General features: G+C 39.7%; 2 protein-coding genes across 2 annotated transcripts in view; both read right to left on the reverse strand.

Annotated features, from left to right (window-relative positions):
* The window catches only part of LOC104947416 (regulator of G-protein signaling 7-binding protein B-like), a 13908-nt gene extending 9816 nt beyond the window's left edge, over positions 1 to 4092 (reverse strand). Inside the window, exons 1-5 of the mRNA XM_010773415.1 lie at positions 3627 to 4092; positions 2245 to 2417; positions 1963 to 2093; positions 754 to 892; positions 599 to 669 (exon numbers count right to left, since the gene is read on the reverse strand). Of these exons, the coding sequence (XP_010771717.1) occupies positions 599 to 669; positions 754 to 892; positions 1963 to 2093; positions 2245 to 2417; positions 3627 to 3758 (646 nt within the window). The 5' untranslated portion in view covers positions 3759 to 4092. The remainder of the gene's footprint in view (positions 1 to 598; positions 670 to 753; positions 893 to 1962; positions 2094 to 2244; positions 2418 to 3626) is intronic.
* Positions 4093 to 4778: 686 nt separating this feature from the next.
* The window catches only part of LOC104947464 (E3 ubiquitin-protein ligase RNF180-like), a 34651-nt gene continuing 22725 nt past the window's right edge, over positions 4779 to 16704 (reverse strand). Inside the window, exons 4-7 of the mRNA XM_010773475.1 lie at positions 11697 to 12362; positions 8570 to 8789; positions 7390 to 7515; positions 4779 to 6170 (exon numbers count right to left, since the gene is read on the reverse strand). Coding sequence (XP_010771777.1) covers positions 5986 to 6170; positions 7390 to 7515; positions 8570 to 8789; positions 11697 to 12362 — 1197 coding nt within the window. The 3' untranslated portion in view covers positions 4779 to 5985. The remainder of the gene's footprint in view (positions 6171 to 7389; positions 7516 to 8569; positions 8790 to 11696; positions 12363 to 16704) is intronic.

Here is a 16704-nt window from a genome sequence, read left to right on the forward strand (position 1 = left end):
TTCAGTGAGAACAGCACCATCTGGTGGCCTGAAATATGTACTACAGCGTCTCCAGTGCTTTCGAACGGCAATGTCCGGGGCTGTCTCCTCCTGATTGGTGGAGTTGGCCCAATAGCCGTAGCGCCACTTCTGTGACGTCATATAAGTGTTCAAATCTGGATCAGTCTGTATCAGATCCGTTGCAGCNCGGCAATGTCCGGGCTGTCTCTCCTGAATTAGGTCGGAGTTGGCCCAATAGCGTAAGCGCCACTTCTGTGACGTCATATAAGTGTTCAAATCTGCGATCAGTCTGTATCAGATCGTTGCAGCCGCTTTTTTTAGAGATTGGGTATGGAGGAAATAGAAGAGGGGGTCTGTGTTTTTCTGACGACTTGGTGAGTTCCCTGGAACACCGGGGACACATATTCATGTATAAAAGACGTACAAAGGTGCATTTTGCATGATAGGTCCCCTTTAAGCTAAGTAGTTGCCAATGCTAATTGGTTCATCTTTAATATTAAGCGTACAGACAAACTGTATCAGTATCTTCTCATTTAACTCTTATCAAGATAGTGTGACACTAATGTAAGGAATATCATCCGCACCAAACATTTCATACCTTGGTTTTTCAGTGGCAGTGGCATCGTGTCCCTGAGTTTGCTGAGTAGGTTACGCATCTCCCGCATATCTCTGTGAAAACGAAGATAGCGATTCATTTTTTGAATCTTTTTCTGAATTCACAACAGTAGGAAAACACAGTTGCAGGTGGTGTACCTCTCTATATTTTGAATATCCATTCCCACCAGCCACTGCTCCTGAGGGAAGTCAATGGGGGAGGAGGAGCGTTCCTCCAGGATGGGAGCGTCCGAGCTTTCGTCCACCCTGAAGTCCAGCCTCGGCTCCGACTCCGTTCCTTCAGGTGAGAGCACAGACAGCAGCAATGAGGCATCGCCGATAAGAAAACTCAAAGATAGAACACATATTTAAGGCAATGGGTCCAGGAAATTGTGCTGGAGTTATAACTCATTTAGAAACAGGGTTCAGAAAGTGAAGTATTGTGTAGCGCTAAATGTCACACAATCAAATTATGAACAAGGTTGAATTTTATAAATCTTTCTTTTTATATAATTCCCTCGTTTGAATAATATAATGATGTAAGTATGTTGACCGAGCTCTCTACTGCCCTCTGCTGTTTCAACAATGTGTTACATCAACTATGATCTCTAAGATATGATTTAGCTTATTATGGGAGAGAACATAAATATACGTTTTATGGCAACATACATTTGACCGTTTTTTAAAGTTGTATTGCAGTTGAAAATGCTGTTAAACATTTTTTTTTAAACCAAAGACATTTTGTGAAACTAGTGCCAGGAAAGGGTATGAATATACTACAGTATATAGTATACTATATAATATATACGAGTCAGTGCAATAAGATATGACACTGCAGGATTTAAGTGGTCATGTCAGATAAACAATAACATGGGTTCTGACATGTTAAGGTTTTTAGTGTTTTTCTTTCCGTTCATAGGAAAAAGATTATTTGTGAAATTCTAATGTGTATTTTGGTAAATGCATTCTTCACAAGCAGGCTTTATTTATAGATTCAAAACCTATTTTATCAATGCCTTTTAATAAATTCAATGTGTGATTAAATGGTCAGCAGACATTTGGTCATAGCAGACCTATTAATTATTTCCCAGAAAGCCATGCAGTACGGCTCAGTACAAGGACCCTGAAAGTTGGACGGCTAAATATAAGTTATCTCATTAGAGCTTTTCCCCTTCCATGGAACATGTGACATTAGTTTTGAATGAAAACAAATACAGATTAACTTCATCAGACCTGCAGTGTGATGCATGTACTATTGGATGTATTGAAACTGGCTTTAAATGTACTGTAACATTAATTGAATTACTCTGGAAGTTTCAGTTTCTTGACATTGTGTGGCAAATTAATATTGTGATTTCTTTTGGGTACTTTGTCTGTGCAGCTGCAGCACCCCCAGCAGGCACATGGACTTCAGCATCTCTGTTATGAACATCTCCAGACAGCACTGCAGCTGGATGAAGAGCCGACAGATCTCAGGGTGGATCTCCCCGTCCTCCAGACTGCAGGGGAGGAGGAGGAGGAGGAGGAGGAGGAAGAGATGAAGATTGATACATACAAACAAAGTACTATCTATCTATCTATCTATCTATCTATCTAAAGCCAAAATATGTTCCTGAATAAGTCCGAAGAGAACTAGTCGATCTTTCTTACCCGGACACAGAGATGAGACTGAGGTCATGGTGGGCCGCCCGGGCCATGGAGCATCCTTTGGCCCGTGTGTGCTGCATGTGAGCCCGCAGAGAGGGGCAGTCGGCGGACATCTCCCCCACGGAGATGACCTGCTCCCGGTACAGCGCTACCAGGGTGTTGAATTCCTGCACAGCCTGGAGAGAAACACAAACATCCGATAATAAAAATCAAAACATAAAAAAATGTGTGTGCTAGTTTTTTTAGCCTTTTTTCGCCAAAATCGCAACTTTATACATTTGATTTGCACATAGAGTCTATATGTTAATGAGGGTGACCAGGTTGCTTGTGTGGGACAATGTGGGACATGTTACTGCGATGCACAGATAGTTTAGATTTCAATATTTATGTTATAAATGTAAAGTACGGGTCTCCACCACATATAAACTGCTGGATGAAATGTTGGGCAATTTGCACAATTAGCATAAATTAGCATAACTAATCAATAATTCACCTTAACTTTTTATTTTGTTCTGCTTTTAAAAAATTTATTTAAATAAATGTTCTCGCTCATGTTCAAAAACTGTATTGTGTTTTCCCTGTAAAGTAAACATGTTATTCTTGCATTCGTTCAAAAATGTTTATGAACTGAACAGTGCATTATAAATGTATATTTATGTTGAGATGTCGCAATTGTACAAAGCCTTGGCAAGGCTGCATGTCATTATCATCATGCTAATAAAGCTATTTGGACAGAATTTGCAATATAGTTTATGTGGACAATAGTTAAAACATTTCCTGGGTGATTTGGACAATTAAGGAGTGTTTTTAGGGTTTTTCAGGGACACTGAATCCACTTGTGACATTTTCTGGGGGGAAAATTGCAGTTTTAACCAGAAAGTGGCCATATTTTGATGCATTTTTGGTCCATTTTAAAGATTTAAGAGACTGAAATCTGCTATTTTTGCTCCTTTAAAGCTGGGCTGGCAAATAGACTAATATGTTGGGCAATTTGCACAATTAGCATACATTCCATCAATAAGGATTAATAAGCATTATAGTTTATGTTGACAAAAAGTATTGCCAGATTTGGAAGATGTTTGAGTGTTTTGGGGGGGTTATCGAGGATGCTGAATCCATTTCTGATATTTTCAGGATCAACAATAGCAGTTTTACGGCAATACTCCTGGTTCACATTGCTGGTAACTAGACTAAAATGCCAAGTTTTAGACGGGTGACAATCAAATGAGGGACATTCAATTTGTGTGACGTGGGACAAATTATAGAAAATGCAGTGCAGTCTCACACAAAGCAGGACACCTGGTTCCCCCAAGGTAAATAAAGGACCTTTCCTTTGGTGCAGAGCTACACGCTAACACTGACTGTCATCCGGAGATATGTCTCACCATCCTGCTGCCGTCCACGGCCTCCTCCGTGCTCTCGCGCCGCTCCGGCTCCGTCTGCGCCACCTTACCGCTGGGGAAGATGCTCCCTGCGGATCTCGGGCGCTTTTTCCGCCCGTACGGTGCAGAACACATGCATGCACAGCCACCACCGGAGCCCGGCCACACAGACAGAGAGACAGAGGCAGATAGATACCCCGTTTTAGATAGCTGCTGTGTCCTCTACAGAGAAGAAAAATAAATGAGCCGCTTTGAAGCAGCACGGTGGCGGGGTGGTGAATCCCTAAAGCCACGCAGGTGAGTCGTTATTCCCGGGGTATAGCAGCGTGTAGCGGGCCGGACCGACCCCCAGCAGCTCGCTGTGCATCCCAGCCGAGAAGAGAGTCACCTTCAGCCCCTCCTGAAGGCCGACAGAGAGTAAGGGAGGAGGGGTGGGGGGGCTCCTTCGTCTTCCGCCGCGCGCTCACGTAGAGGATTCACGAGCCAAACAAGTCGTCACTCTCTGACTGACAAGTGATCGGTAGCATCAGAAACACAACAGAGTGTTTCCTGTGGGACATAAACGTTCCTTCACAGACAAATTATAATTGTGAAAGGTATTTAATGCATTCGGCTTTTCCATCCACTTTGTTGAAGTCTAAGGTGAGCAGGATATATCCAGAGGCATTTTTCCATCACAAAATGCTTTAAAGATTAATTAAAGATAACAAATCTAAACAAAAGATTCTATTTATAATGATTGGTTTATGTTTTCTATTGAACAAATGATTTATGTTCCTACCTAATATTTAGTCCCTCTCAGTCACAGGTCCTTAGAATTGTCCTTGTTTTAGATTAATTATTGTATTGCCTTTTAATACTTTTTTAAGGATCCTTGAGAATAATGTAATTATAGAAAATTCATTTCGAAACATTTAATCATAAACCATTTTTAATTCATTCAATTCAATCGCATCTGCTTTTATTTGCATAATGAGCTTTCAAGAAAACATAACTTTTACAAACATTAAACCAGATAAGAAACAAGACATTAACAAAGGAAAGGCTCCCTTAAAACAGGTGCAGGTGATTTAGTCTTGCCACCAATTTCTCTCCTCAAAATGCAAAGTTCTTACCCTATTTTGTTCAAATAAGAAAAGCAGATATCTCTAGTTGCACTTTTTTGCATTTGCAATTTATTATTTTGCATAAAAATAAACTCTTTACATAATATGAACGCCAAGACTTTTTTCCACATGCCTTTTCCTTAACAAAGACATTAATGAATTAACTGAAGACTTTATTTCAATGTATTTTTGGCTTCCTATGCATACATCATATTCTGTGCCAGAGGGTTGCAACTTAAAGCTATAGTGAATTCCAGTTTCATAATACGTGTTAAAGTCAGTAGGCACAGAATAATTAAAGGCAGCATACGTATTTTTTTATATACCTTTGTGTGTCTGATTATTTTGTCAGTCCATCAATCATTCGCCTCCATCAAAACCTGCTGCTGTCTTTATTTACCGCATACATACAGTGTTTAATTCCTGAGCATGTTGAACACATGTCCAAACATCTCCATGCTAAGAAAATCAATATCTTGGAAGACACTTTTCCTTTGCCAAGCAAATGCAAATGCACATTTAAACGAAAACAAACTATTGGTAAACTTCTGAAGCTTTTGCATGTCTTAAAAACAGCAGTTGCTAACTGAGAGGGCGTAAAGTCATCAGGCTGAACATTACCGTTAAAACGCAATTTCATTACTTTGGACTGAGCCAGCTTATCTGCTTCCCCCTGCTTCCAGGTTTATGCTAAGCTAGGCTAATTGTCTTCTAGCCTGTTCACCATACGTAACACAGACATAAGAGTATTAGCAATTTGTGTACCTCTCTGAAAGAAAACCAACACGCATGTTTTTCTAAAATCTTGGAACTGTTTCTTTCTGCTAAAAAGTGACATCATGCATCATTCATCAAGGTTTTTTTTGGCTGATCATCACTACCAACAGTGCCAAACAGCGAGTATTTACTAGGTTTTCCGCAAAGTAAAAAATGACCAGAAGAAATGCCACTTTTTGTACCTCAGCGTCTCTTCTGGAAATCAGGACACCGCAGGGTATTATTGCAATAACACTATAGTAACACTGGCCAAAATAAAATGGCGATCAAATCATCGCTTGACACATATTGTAAACATTTCAAACCATATGTTTACAATACGGGCAAATGTTGGGTTCCTGCTCCCTGATTTCTAAGTATCTCATCACAGAGATATGTTGCTGCTGGAATAACAGCTTTGAACTCACATTCCCTTGTGCCTTTAAAGAAAAAGATACAAATAAACCTGCACTGCAAACTGCGGAGCGCTCCTCTGTGTCTCAAAAGAAGAAAAAGTACATGAAGAAGAAACTGAAGAAGGTGGCCAGGATCCAGTTGACGGGGATGTAGACCATCACCAGGCCGTTGTCGAAGAGCCAGCCGCGCACGCCTCCGAAGTCCAACGTGTCCAGCGTGAAGCTTCCGAGCGCAAAGTGCCAGCGCCTCGCCGTCTGCCTCTGCTCACCTGAAGGGAGACGGAGACAATTAGTTTCTTTTTCAAAAAGAAATGTATTTCTAAAAATATATATATATGTTAATAATTTAGTTTTTGGGAGAAGGGGTGGGATTAAATAAGTGTGAACTTCTTCCCGAACCTTTTCAGATATGTAATTTAGAATCTGTAATATTTTTGTTTATCAATTTGACACTGCTTATGTCTGTATAGTATAATAATTCTCATGTTTCATTTCATTGTTATTTTTTTATTATTGTTTCAACACAAATCAAATCAAATTACATTTCTAGCTGACAATGCTCACCTATTCAACCCAAAATGTTATTTAACCTTTTGCAATTACAAAATTCCTTGAACAAAGGAAACTGGTGCGGGTGAACAAGGTCTTTTTGGCTGAGTTATTTTGTGTTTTGAAGAATATCATTTTTTTTAAATGGCGTATAATTTATGGAACTCAAGAGCTAGCAAAGTAATGGCCAACAGACCATTTGGTTTTCTTTAATTATTATTTAAAAGCAAATTATAGTAAAAAAAGACAAATTAAAAGCTTGAGGTTTCATTTCATTTCCTGCACATTGCCCACTGCGGTTGCCATCATTTTAAATATTGCCAGATGTTCTGCAATAGTGATCAAAAGTGAAAAGCCAGGAAAAAAGTGATTTTGTGTATTCTTTGAAAATTAAACAAATACACAAATAATTTCGGTTTCTATTTAATATTGGTTGAAATTATGAGGCAAAAATCCTTAAATGCGATATTTACCTATTGGAGAAAGTGTGTAATTATTTAATGTATTGTATGGTAGGGTGTTGTGTTGTGTATCTAACACCCTTTTGTATGACTTGTACACTAAGTCCATTATGCAATAATATATATCTTACTGAACTTTATGTGACTGCTGTTTTATTGTTTGTAAAACCATAAGTAGTGCTACGTTGGCAACTTCTGTAAAGATAACGTTTATTATTGACTCTTAAATCTCCAGACAAAAGCAATATCACTTAAAGACAGGGTGAAAAGAAGGTCAGGAGCATTGCATTATAAATCACTTTGTTATCCTTATCTTATCCTAATAAATAAGCCTTTCATTTTCAGATGTTGTTCCTGTCATCCAACGATAAACAGATGTAGCTCCTTTCAGAAAAAGAATCCTGCTTTCTTTCAAAGGATTCATCTAAAACTACTTTCTAGACTTAAGAAAACTAAAATAGAGGAAACCCTTTCTCACCCCAGAAAGCTCGGAAGCGTTTGCGACAGCTGGGCAGCGGCCATTTTGCACACGCAGCACTCTGGAAGCTCTGCTTGCGGGCGTTGTACACTTTGGGGAAGAAGGTCTTCGCTGTGTGGTTGAACTCTGAAGAGAAATATAAAATCAGAATTAGTTTGTTTCCACTTCCAGGAATAGGTATTCGGAGAACATCTATCTATTTAGCGGATAACATGTAGGTTATCTACGGAAGCCCTGATAGGATATCTGATTATCTTTTTACTGCTGCTTTTAATGGAACTATTGATATCTTACGCTGAACTGTAACGTTTCTCCAGGAGGCTTAAAGACATTTCTATAGGTTTATCTCTGGGAATCGAAAGGTTTAAAGGTCCCATGTCATGCTTTTCCGGTTCTTACCCGTCCCCTTGTGTGTTATGAAGGTTTTTCTGCATGTAAATGGTCTGCGTCACAAACCCTCAAAGTACACCCTGTAGCGAGTAAAACTCTAACACAGAAAAGACCTGTCTATGCTACCCCAGAACGCCTCGTTGGGGATTTCTCTTTTTCTTCCTGGGTACAGTGACGTGACCATACCCAAATGAGGTGCGCCACGTTTGGTGGTGCGGAGGGGAGGGGGGGTGCTAGTGGAGCCTTGCAGATGTGGGTGCTGCAGCACAGTGGGCTCACGGATGGGGGGGGGCAGGAGCTCCAACAAGCCGTGTAGGACTAGTAGACCTCAACAATGGAATTATGATCAGTGGAAATGGCCATGACATGGGACCTTTAAAGTCCAGATTCTGGGAGTCTAAAAGAATCTGGTTTAAAATCCAGATTCAGGGAATGTAAAAAAGAAAGGGAAGTTTCTGGGAAACGTAAAAGAAGGTCTCGGAGAAGCACCGGACACAGTCTTTCACTAATTTACATTCTCAAAGATATTGAAGTGACAGTTATTTTGTATATATTGATTGTTGTGCTTTTATTCAGGTCTTAATGTGTCCTTATGTATAAATGTTTCTGTTGATTTGTGTATATATATAGGTATATATATATTTGCATACATATTGTTATATATATTTGTTTTTGTATTCGGGATTGTGGGAAACGGCATTTGGATCTCTCTGTCTGTACACACAAACTGAAAGATTGACAATAAAGTTGACTTTGACTTTAATTGACAGGTTTATTCATGTGAGCTCACCTTTGTGGGGGGTGGTGTGAGAGATGAGGGCGCGGCAGAGGGGGCACGGGGTGTTCGTGGGTCGATTCTTGGCGATTGTGCGCAGACACGGCTCACAGAAGACGTGGGCGCAGGGCTGGCAGCTGTACGGGCTGAAGAACACCTCCAGACACACGGCACAGGTGAGGCCCTCTCCGTCCTGATCCTCACCTTCAGACAGACAGGGACTCACACTCTCAGACTACACACACACACACACACACACACACACACACACACACACACACACACACACACACACACACACACACACACACACAACACACACACACCACAACAACACACACACCCACACACACACAGCACACGACACACACCACACACACACACACAACACACACACACACACACACACACACACACACACACACACACAACAACACACACACACACCACACACATAAGTTTATTCAAGGTTCACTAGGAATGAAAAGGATATTCATTTAAAGTCACACGACACAGTCGTCATCCACAGGCCAAAGACTATAAACACCTGCCCACTTTTGAAACAACACCATAACATGTCATCCATCATCTGTCTGCAACTTACAAATTCTGTATCTAATATATCTCATATTCCAACACGGGAGGAGTAGACTTTATTTCACTATTTAAACATTTTTATTTTGTATTTACTCAATTTTTTCAGTTTTTCCAGTTATTGTGGTAGCTCGTGGAGGACACTGTGATCCTAAGATTTCATCGTCATAACGACGCTGTAGCATGGTTCGTATGACTAATAAATAGCCTTGAACCTTGAACAGCAAAGATATTTAGAATAATCCTCATACAAATATTTCCCCGTTTTAATGTAACCTTTCAAATTCATAAGAAATGACATCATCCTTAGAAATTCTTATGAGATAAAATAAATACCAATTAAAATAATAGTTAAAGGTGTTTGCCCAGTAAACAAAACCTATTCTACTCAATTAAGCAGATAACGAGAATAATGATACTTAATATTTAGCCCGCTTCGTCATTAATTCAACTTCTTATTCCTGACTTTCTACAAACTAACTCAGAGCTTTCTGAATGTGAAGGAGTGTGTTGAGTCCTGAGTCATGTGTCTGACCTGCGGCTGAGCATCCATCGCTCTCACATGTCTCCTCTGTTTCCTCCGGACCTCTCAGCGGTTTGTGTCTCTCTCCGCTCAGTCGTTGGAGGCCGGGGGGGCCATGAAGGGCTTCAAGGCTGGGGAGGCAACACATTCACACCAATCAGAGAATTGGCAATAACCTTAAAGGTCCCCTTCATACTGTTTTTCAATCAATATATTGATAGGGTCTCCAGATATGATATCAGGAGCCTGTCTCTGATCTGGCTGAAAACCAAACACGATCTTGCAGTGCACTCTGTTGCAGCCCCGTTTCAAAGTGCTGATTCTCTGTACTGTTACTTTAGATGAAAATAAGGAGCCACCCCTACCGCCCCTCTGGTAGAAGAGATTTGGTTGAATCGAACACAATAGGCCTTTCCGAACACTTTATAACCCGTACTTTTCATTGGCCTTCCGATAGTGGCCTGGGCAATTTTGCGTCACTACCAAAAAGAGTATTTAGTTCAGGAGACTTTTACCACCCATATTTTTTAGTGCCTGCTAGAGAGGTGGTACTATCCCCGGGAGAAAAAAAGTACCAAATTCTGAATGCTGGGCGAATTGCAAACACGCCCCGTAAAAAGTTATTAGCTTTTAGCCCCCGCGCATCCCAAAACGGAGAGAGAAGAACCTTATGGCAACACAAAAAAAAACATGGGGAGCGGTGGAGTGAATGAAGGAGGTGTCGGCGTTCTGGCGATTTACTCCGAGAAGGCTTCAGTAGAAGCTAGCTGGGAATCCCAGCAGCTCCTACTGAAGCCAGTCCCCAACTCTTGGGACTTCCGGCCGGGGACTTCGGTGGCAGATATAACACAATGAAGTGGTTGCGAGCCTGTGCCAAGCTAAAACCAAAGCACGAAGAAGAAAAAGCAACGTCAGCCGGCTTCATTGCGTAATCTCCCTCAGGGAATTATCCGGTGGTGAACGCAATCTGTACTATAGTTCATGGGGTACTAAGTGCTGCACAAGGCTGGGCACTGTGAAAGCGGCTCCAGGGAGAGATTCAGATGATAAGGTGGGGGGGGGGTTACCTTGGTTGGTGATTGGCTAATGGTTACACAAGCCAACACATCGTTATGACATCATAAAGTGGGCAAAATCTGATCAGCTCATTTTCAGACAGGTTTTTATATAAATGGATCAGGACAAAAAGTGAGGGGGTCTTTGTTCCTGATACTTTCAGAATGTTTATGTATAAAAGACATGAAAAAGTGGATTTTGCATCTACAGTCTATGAGTATATAATAATATACTAATATGTGTTGAAAATGTGACAACAAGATCCATCCTCTGGGGATCAGGAATATCTACAGCACATTTTATGGAAATCAGGCTACTACTTTGTAATATACCTCTTAAAGAAATAAACACATTTTAGCCTGTTTTTTTATTTGTAGTTATTTGTATTAACTTTTTCATTCTGATTATATAAATGCTTAGAACCAGTACTGTTGAAGGCCTCTGCAACAGTACCGGTTCAGTTTGTAGGGCCCATCATAGTTTTCCACAGGAAATTGTTGTGTCAAGGTTAGAATATCTCAATCTTATTATGTCAGGAAGCAAAGGTCACTGTTTGGCAAAGCTTCTGCTCTGAATGTCTATGTTTTTATGTTATTCTAAAATGAAACCCAATTTCTCACAGGATAAATACATTATTTTAGATTCTGTCTCTGTTTACATTAGACATTTGTAATGTCCTTATGTACGGAAACAAAAGTATTCCTAACAAATGCATATTTTAAATGACTTTACAAAAATACTTTACACACTTGCATAATGTATCTTGTACCCTATTTCCATACATATATATATATTTTGTAGTTTGGGGTCTTATAGTGTATTCTAACTTATTCTGTACATTTCATATTGTGAATATCTACTCTATAGATACAGTATACATCTTTCTACTGTTGATATGTATATATTTACTGGGTGTTTTCACTTGCAATGTCAATATATTTACTGTAGAGCGTAAATCTAGCAACATACCACCATCTCCTCTTCATCCTCCTCCACCTCCCCGTCTGCCACGCTGTCAGAGACGGCCCTCCCTCTGAGGAGCAGCGCTGACACGGGAACATCCTGTTGGACAGGCGAGGTCTCTGGAGAAGACTCTGCGTCCTCCACCCTCTGCAGAGGTGAGCGTGTCCTTCCAGAGGCGACGACTGACGCTTGACCTTCAGAGTCAAACCGCTGACTTGTAGGATACGAGACAGGTGTGTCCTCACGTGTCCTTGGTCTCTCCACAGCAGACTTCACTGCAGGGCAGAAGCAAGACGACCTGATGGAGGCGTCTTCCTCCAAACTGCGGCGTCTCCGGTGAGAGATGCAGTACAGAGGACTGAAGGAGAACGACGGGGGGTTTTCAGTGGAGGCCTGAGCAGCACAGTTGAGGTGTAAACTGTTGAAGTCCGTCCTCCGCTCTCTGCTCTGACAGCCGTCCGTCAACACAGCGGTCTGTTCCTTCTCGGACGTCCTCCTCCTCCTCGGCTGCACGATGAGGACGCAGTGTTTGTGGTCCTGGTCCACGCGGCTCTTGCTGAGGTGGACGGCGGCGTCTCGACCGCAGGGACACTCGCTGTGGTTGATGAAGTTGAAGCCGCCTAAACGGGCGCAGCAGTTCTGGCAGTACAGCTTCCCTACGGTCCACTGGGCCTGGACAGATACCAGAAAGAAAAACAATGATGTCTCAAAATCAATTGGTTTGTAGAAAGTTACATGTCCAAACCATTTGATTATGTTTAGAGATGTCCCGATCCGATCACGTGATCGGGGATCGGAGCCGATCACGTGATTTTCAAAAGATCGGAATCGGGAGAAAAAAATCATAAATACTTTATTTTTATTTTGTATTCAATGTTACAAAACAAAAATGACCAAGTTTAAGTCTTAAAGTCATCCTGAGGCCTTAGTTTTGGTTTCAAATTACACAACATCATGTATGTGTTGCTTCTTTGGGGCTTGTTTTCATAGACCTGACAAGGACAAACTAGATTCTTCAAAGTGAGATTATTATTGGTGTAGTAATAATTACATTACCATATACGACGCATTTGTACGACGTGTCACACATCGTAAGTCCAATGGAGTATCGACCTACATTTTTATTGGACAGAGCGACGGTGACTGAACAGAGTATGGACAGAGTATCGGTGCGATAAAAATTTATCGACAGATCCGGAACCCAAACTATTCGTTGTGCAGAAAAATTTGCTGCCCAAATGAAACAAACAGAACCTAGTCCCGATGTTTGATGTAGGCTTCAGATAAAATTTTTAGTGAAAAAACTTGTATAACATAAGTACAAAATAGAAAAATAAACAAAAATCAACGCCCAAAAAAAAGCATATAAAATCAGACAAAATTTAAGCAAAATACACTTCCTGAAACATTGAGTCAAATTATTGCTAACAATAATAATGATAATGATTACATTAATTACGCTCTCAGTGTACGTTTTGTTCTCGATATTTTGGGAACTATGTTTAACCACAACAGTCTCTAAAGACCTTTATAAGGATCAATTATCTCGACTACCGATATTTTCTTTTTATTGTTTAAGTAATTTGATTGAGACCTGTATTGGATTTCTTTTCACCACAATCACGGCGCACACAAGTCATAGAAAGTATCGTAGTTGTCGAACCTGGACACTGAGTCTACAGGGTTTCTCTTCTCCTGGTACGAGGCGACGTTCCTCCACAGCCTTTTCCCAGCATCTGAGGTGGCTAACAGTCTGCCATCCATGTGTTAATTACACCGTAAAATACGCAAATATACCACAATCGTTGAACTGAACTCTACAAAAGCGGTACGTAAATGTATGTAATGTAAAATCGACTGTAAAAAAAGGGTTTCGCTGGAGTAGTGTTATGTCAATCCGAGTGTGAGGGTTTTCGGCTGTGTTATCAGTGAGCTGGTTCTTCTGATGCTTGACTTTTGTCTCTTAGTATATTCATGTAGTCCAGAAGATACGAATGACTCACGAGATGAAGCACGTACAGAAATGAGGGTGACGATCCATTCGACGATGTCTCGAACGTAAGTTTTCCTTTAACAACTTGTCAATATCGGTACTTTGTTTATACTAACTACTATAAAGGGAAGTGTGTTTCCGTTAGAAAAAGTCAACAAATTTGTGTAAAATGTTAGTCTCCACATACTGAATAACAAGTCATAAATAATATACTTGGTTATTCCAATGTAATGTCAGGTTAAATCTCTATCTTTTTTGTTTAGATACCCGTAACGTGTATTTTTCGTAACTCCTGGGGGTACCGTTTTGTACGGTATTGTTTTAATCAATGATTACACATTAAAGGGAGGTATGTCTGACATCTAGGGACCAGAGTATTGACTATGTAAATACATTGTGGTTAATAGTTTTAACTTTAGCGTTATAGTGCGGTGTCAATCGTATAAACACCTTCTGTTTTATACATATTTATAGACTATAACTACCATGACGTCTTGTTTAGGGTCGATTTTTATGAGATAGATCATGCTTGAATTATTTATCATCGATTTAACCATGTCTAGGAGAATTTTTTTAGTGTGAAACGATAGTTATATTATATAAAAATTCACTTTACACTGGTACAAATTTTTTACTATTAGGGAGGCTATAGCGTTTAGTATAGGTTAAGGTTAATATCCATTTTATATTAGAGTTTATCAATAATAAAGGTTTTAACACGTCGGGGGCGATGATAGATCGAAGACTTTAATACTCCTGAATGACGAGAAGAGAATATATATAATAATATAGTAAGGTGCTAAAAGATTACATCCACATTGGTAAAAAGTGAAATTAGAGTGGAAACACTTGAATTTTACTGTAAATGCAATCGTATCGACAGGATTTAGTGTGGCTCAGCAGATTTCGACAGCCCCCCGGTAGCCAAACCTTTTCAGTCTCCTATTTTGTCGGAAAAAAAGTCAGTATTTTTTTTAGTACACACGATAGTCCACACACTCCCCTACAGAGCGACTACACACAGGCATTACACCGCCGTCAGCCTCCGGTGGTCTCTGTCGAGTCTCGTCGCCACGCATAAACCGTGCACCTGCAGCTGCGCGACGGGTCTCACCTAGGAACTGGAGTCAAGGGTCCACTCACAGAGACAGGCAGTATTCACTCGACGGTTAGTCAGCCCCAATTTACTACAGCACTCCCTTCCCTCAAATCTTCTCCCCTCGAAAGATAAATAAGAGTTAAGTCGGGCGGCAAGTAATTCTTAGGTTAAGAGAGAAAATGATTTCAGTTTGGTTCCAACAGAAACTATACACAACCAACGTCAACATGTGACATATCGGTAAAAACTAATAGATTATTTCTTGCGTATAGAGATATAACTCACAAATACGTTTGGAAAATACGATCGTACAATAATTGTAATAATTTAGTAACAAAAGATAGATACCTTTACTACGTGTATGTTCTACACATTACGGTATGTAAGTCTTTATTACGAATGTAGTCAGTTGTTTTGTATAAAAGAGTGTGACAAAATTTTTTTTTTTATAAAAAATACAAAAGGAAGTATGTGCTCTAAATCAAAGGACGTGTAGGTTTGATTTGTTTACAAATTTAGGTAATAAAATATATTAATATAAAGTCGTTGTCTACTAGTTATGAATAAAATTAACTAGTCCCCAGAATTTTTCACAATGTTCAAATATTCGATTAAATCGGTTTTTAATCCTGATAATTATTCATGACATAGTTTTCATAATTTGCCGTAAAGGTTCCATATGTAAAACAGCGGACAAAAGTTATTCATATGATTTACGGGTTCTCCAACATAAGATTTCAGACAGACTTACATTAGTAACGCATCACACACATTACACTTAAGACACATCAAATAAATACCGTAGGGCAACCCAAACTGCAGTAGACTGTGTCCTGTAGCGTGACGAGTGACGACTACCGCGCGGTTCGAGGCAAATGCGGCCAACAATTTGTTGTAGCAATACCCCTTTACATTCAAACGCCAGGTTTACCACCCTCTATTCCTCTTCCTGTTAGTTATGACATATATCAGTTACACTCCACTCACACAGCGGTTCCATTGGCCAATCCCTTGAGGTTCACCGCTACTCCAGAAGTTTACATACCTTTCCCAGAATTTTTTCCAGAATTTTCCAAACGTAAACTGAAGTCCTAAGGACGTATATTGGAAACAACTTCATAATAACCAGCGTTTTTTAATTAATGTACTTCTAAGACAATACAAATTAATATAAAATTTCTCTAGTTATTTCGTATGTAAGATACACATACCACATGTCATATATGTATTTCATGTATACATATTTAATGGAAACATAATCCCTCGTGAGAGAATTTAGTGAAGAAACGCAAAATATGAGTCGATTAATATGAATTGATAGTATTAACGACGTTTTTCTACTAATTTATTTCACCTAGACGTCCTTAAATTAACTTTAACAAACTTTTTAGTTATACAGAGTTCAACAAATAGTTGTCTTTATGACCTAACAAGTAAAAAAATTTAAGAGTTTACACTCCTATAGTAAAAAAAAATATCAAAATATAAATAAAAACTTATTTACAAAAACTCAAACATTTCAAACTACTGTCTTCTTTTAACTAGCAATCAAGGTTGGAACGTGAAAAATTATGTTTTGTTTAATCCCTACAGGGCTAGTGGAAAAAACCGAAGGGCTAGGCTAAGGCTAGTAAACATAAAACTGTTAAACGGCTATGGCTAAAAAGGGCTAGGCTAGAAAATACGTTACGTAATTCTCTTTTTTTTCTTTTTTCGTAAGTTCAACAGGGAATTCCAATAAAAAAATAAAGTTAACCTATAAGATAGGTTGTACCTATATCGAAGAGAAAGTGTCGTCGTAACCTAGTCAAGTCAACCACGTCGTAACCTAGTTTTGGTTTTATTTCGAAAGTCATGAGCAATCGAATGACGATGTTAATCTGTGACGCGGGACGGGTGAGACAACGGTCTCTAAACTCTCT

Source organism: Notothenia coriiceps, unplaced genomic scaffold (genome assembly GCF_000735185.1).
Source record: "Notothenia coriiceps isolate Sejong01 unplaced genomic scaffold, NC01 NC01_scaffold00012568, whole genome shotgun sequence".
Lineage (NCBI taxonomy): Eukaryota > Metazoa > Chordata > Actinopteri > Perciformes > Nototheniidae > Notothenia > Notothenia coriiceps.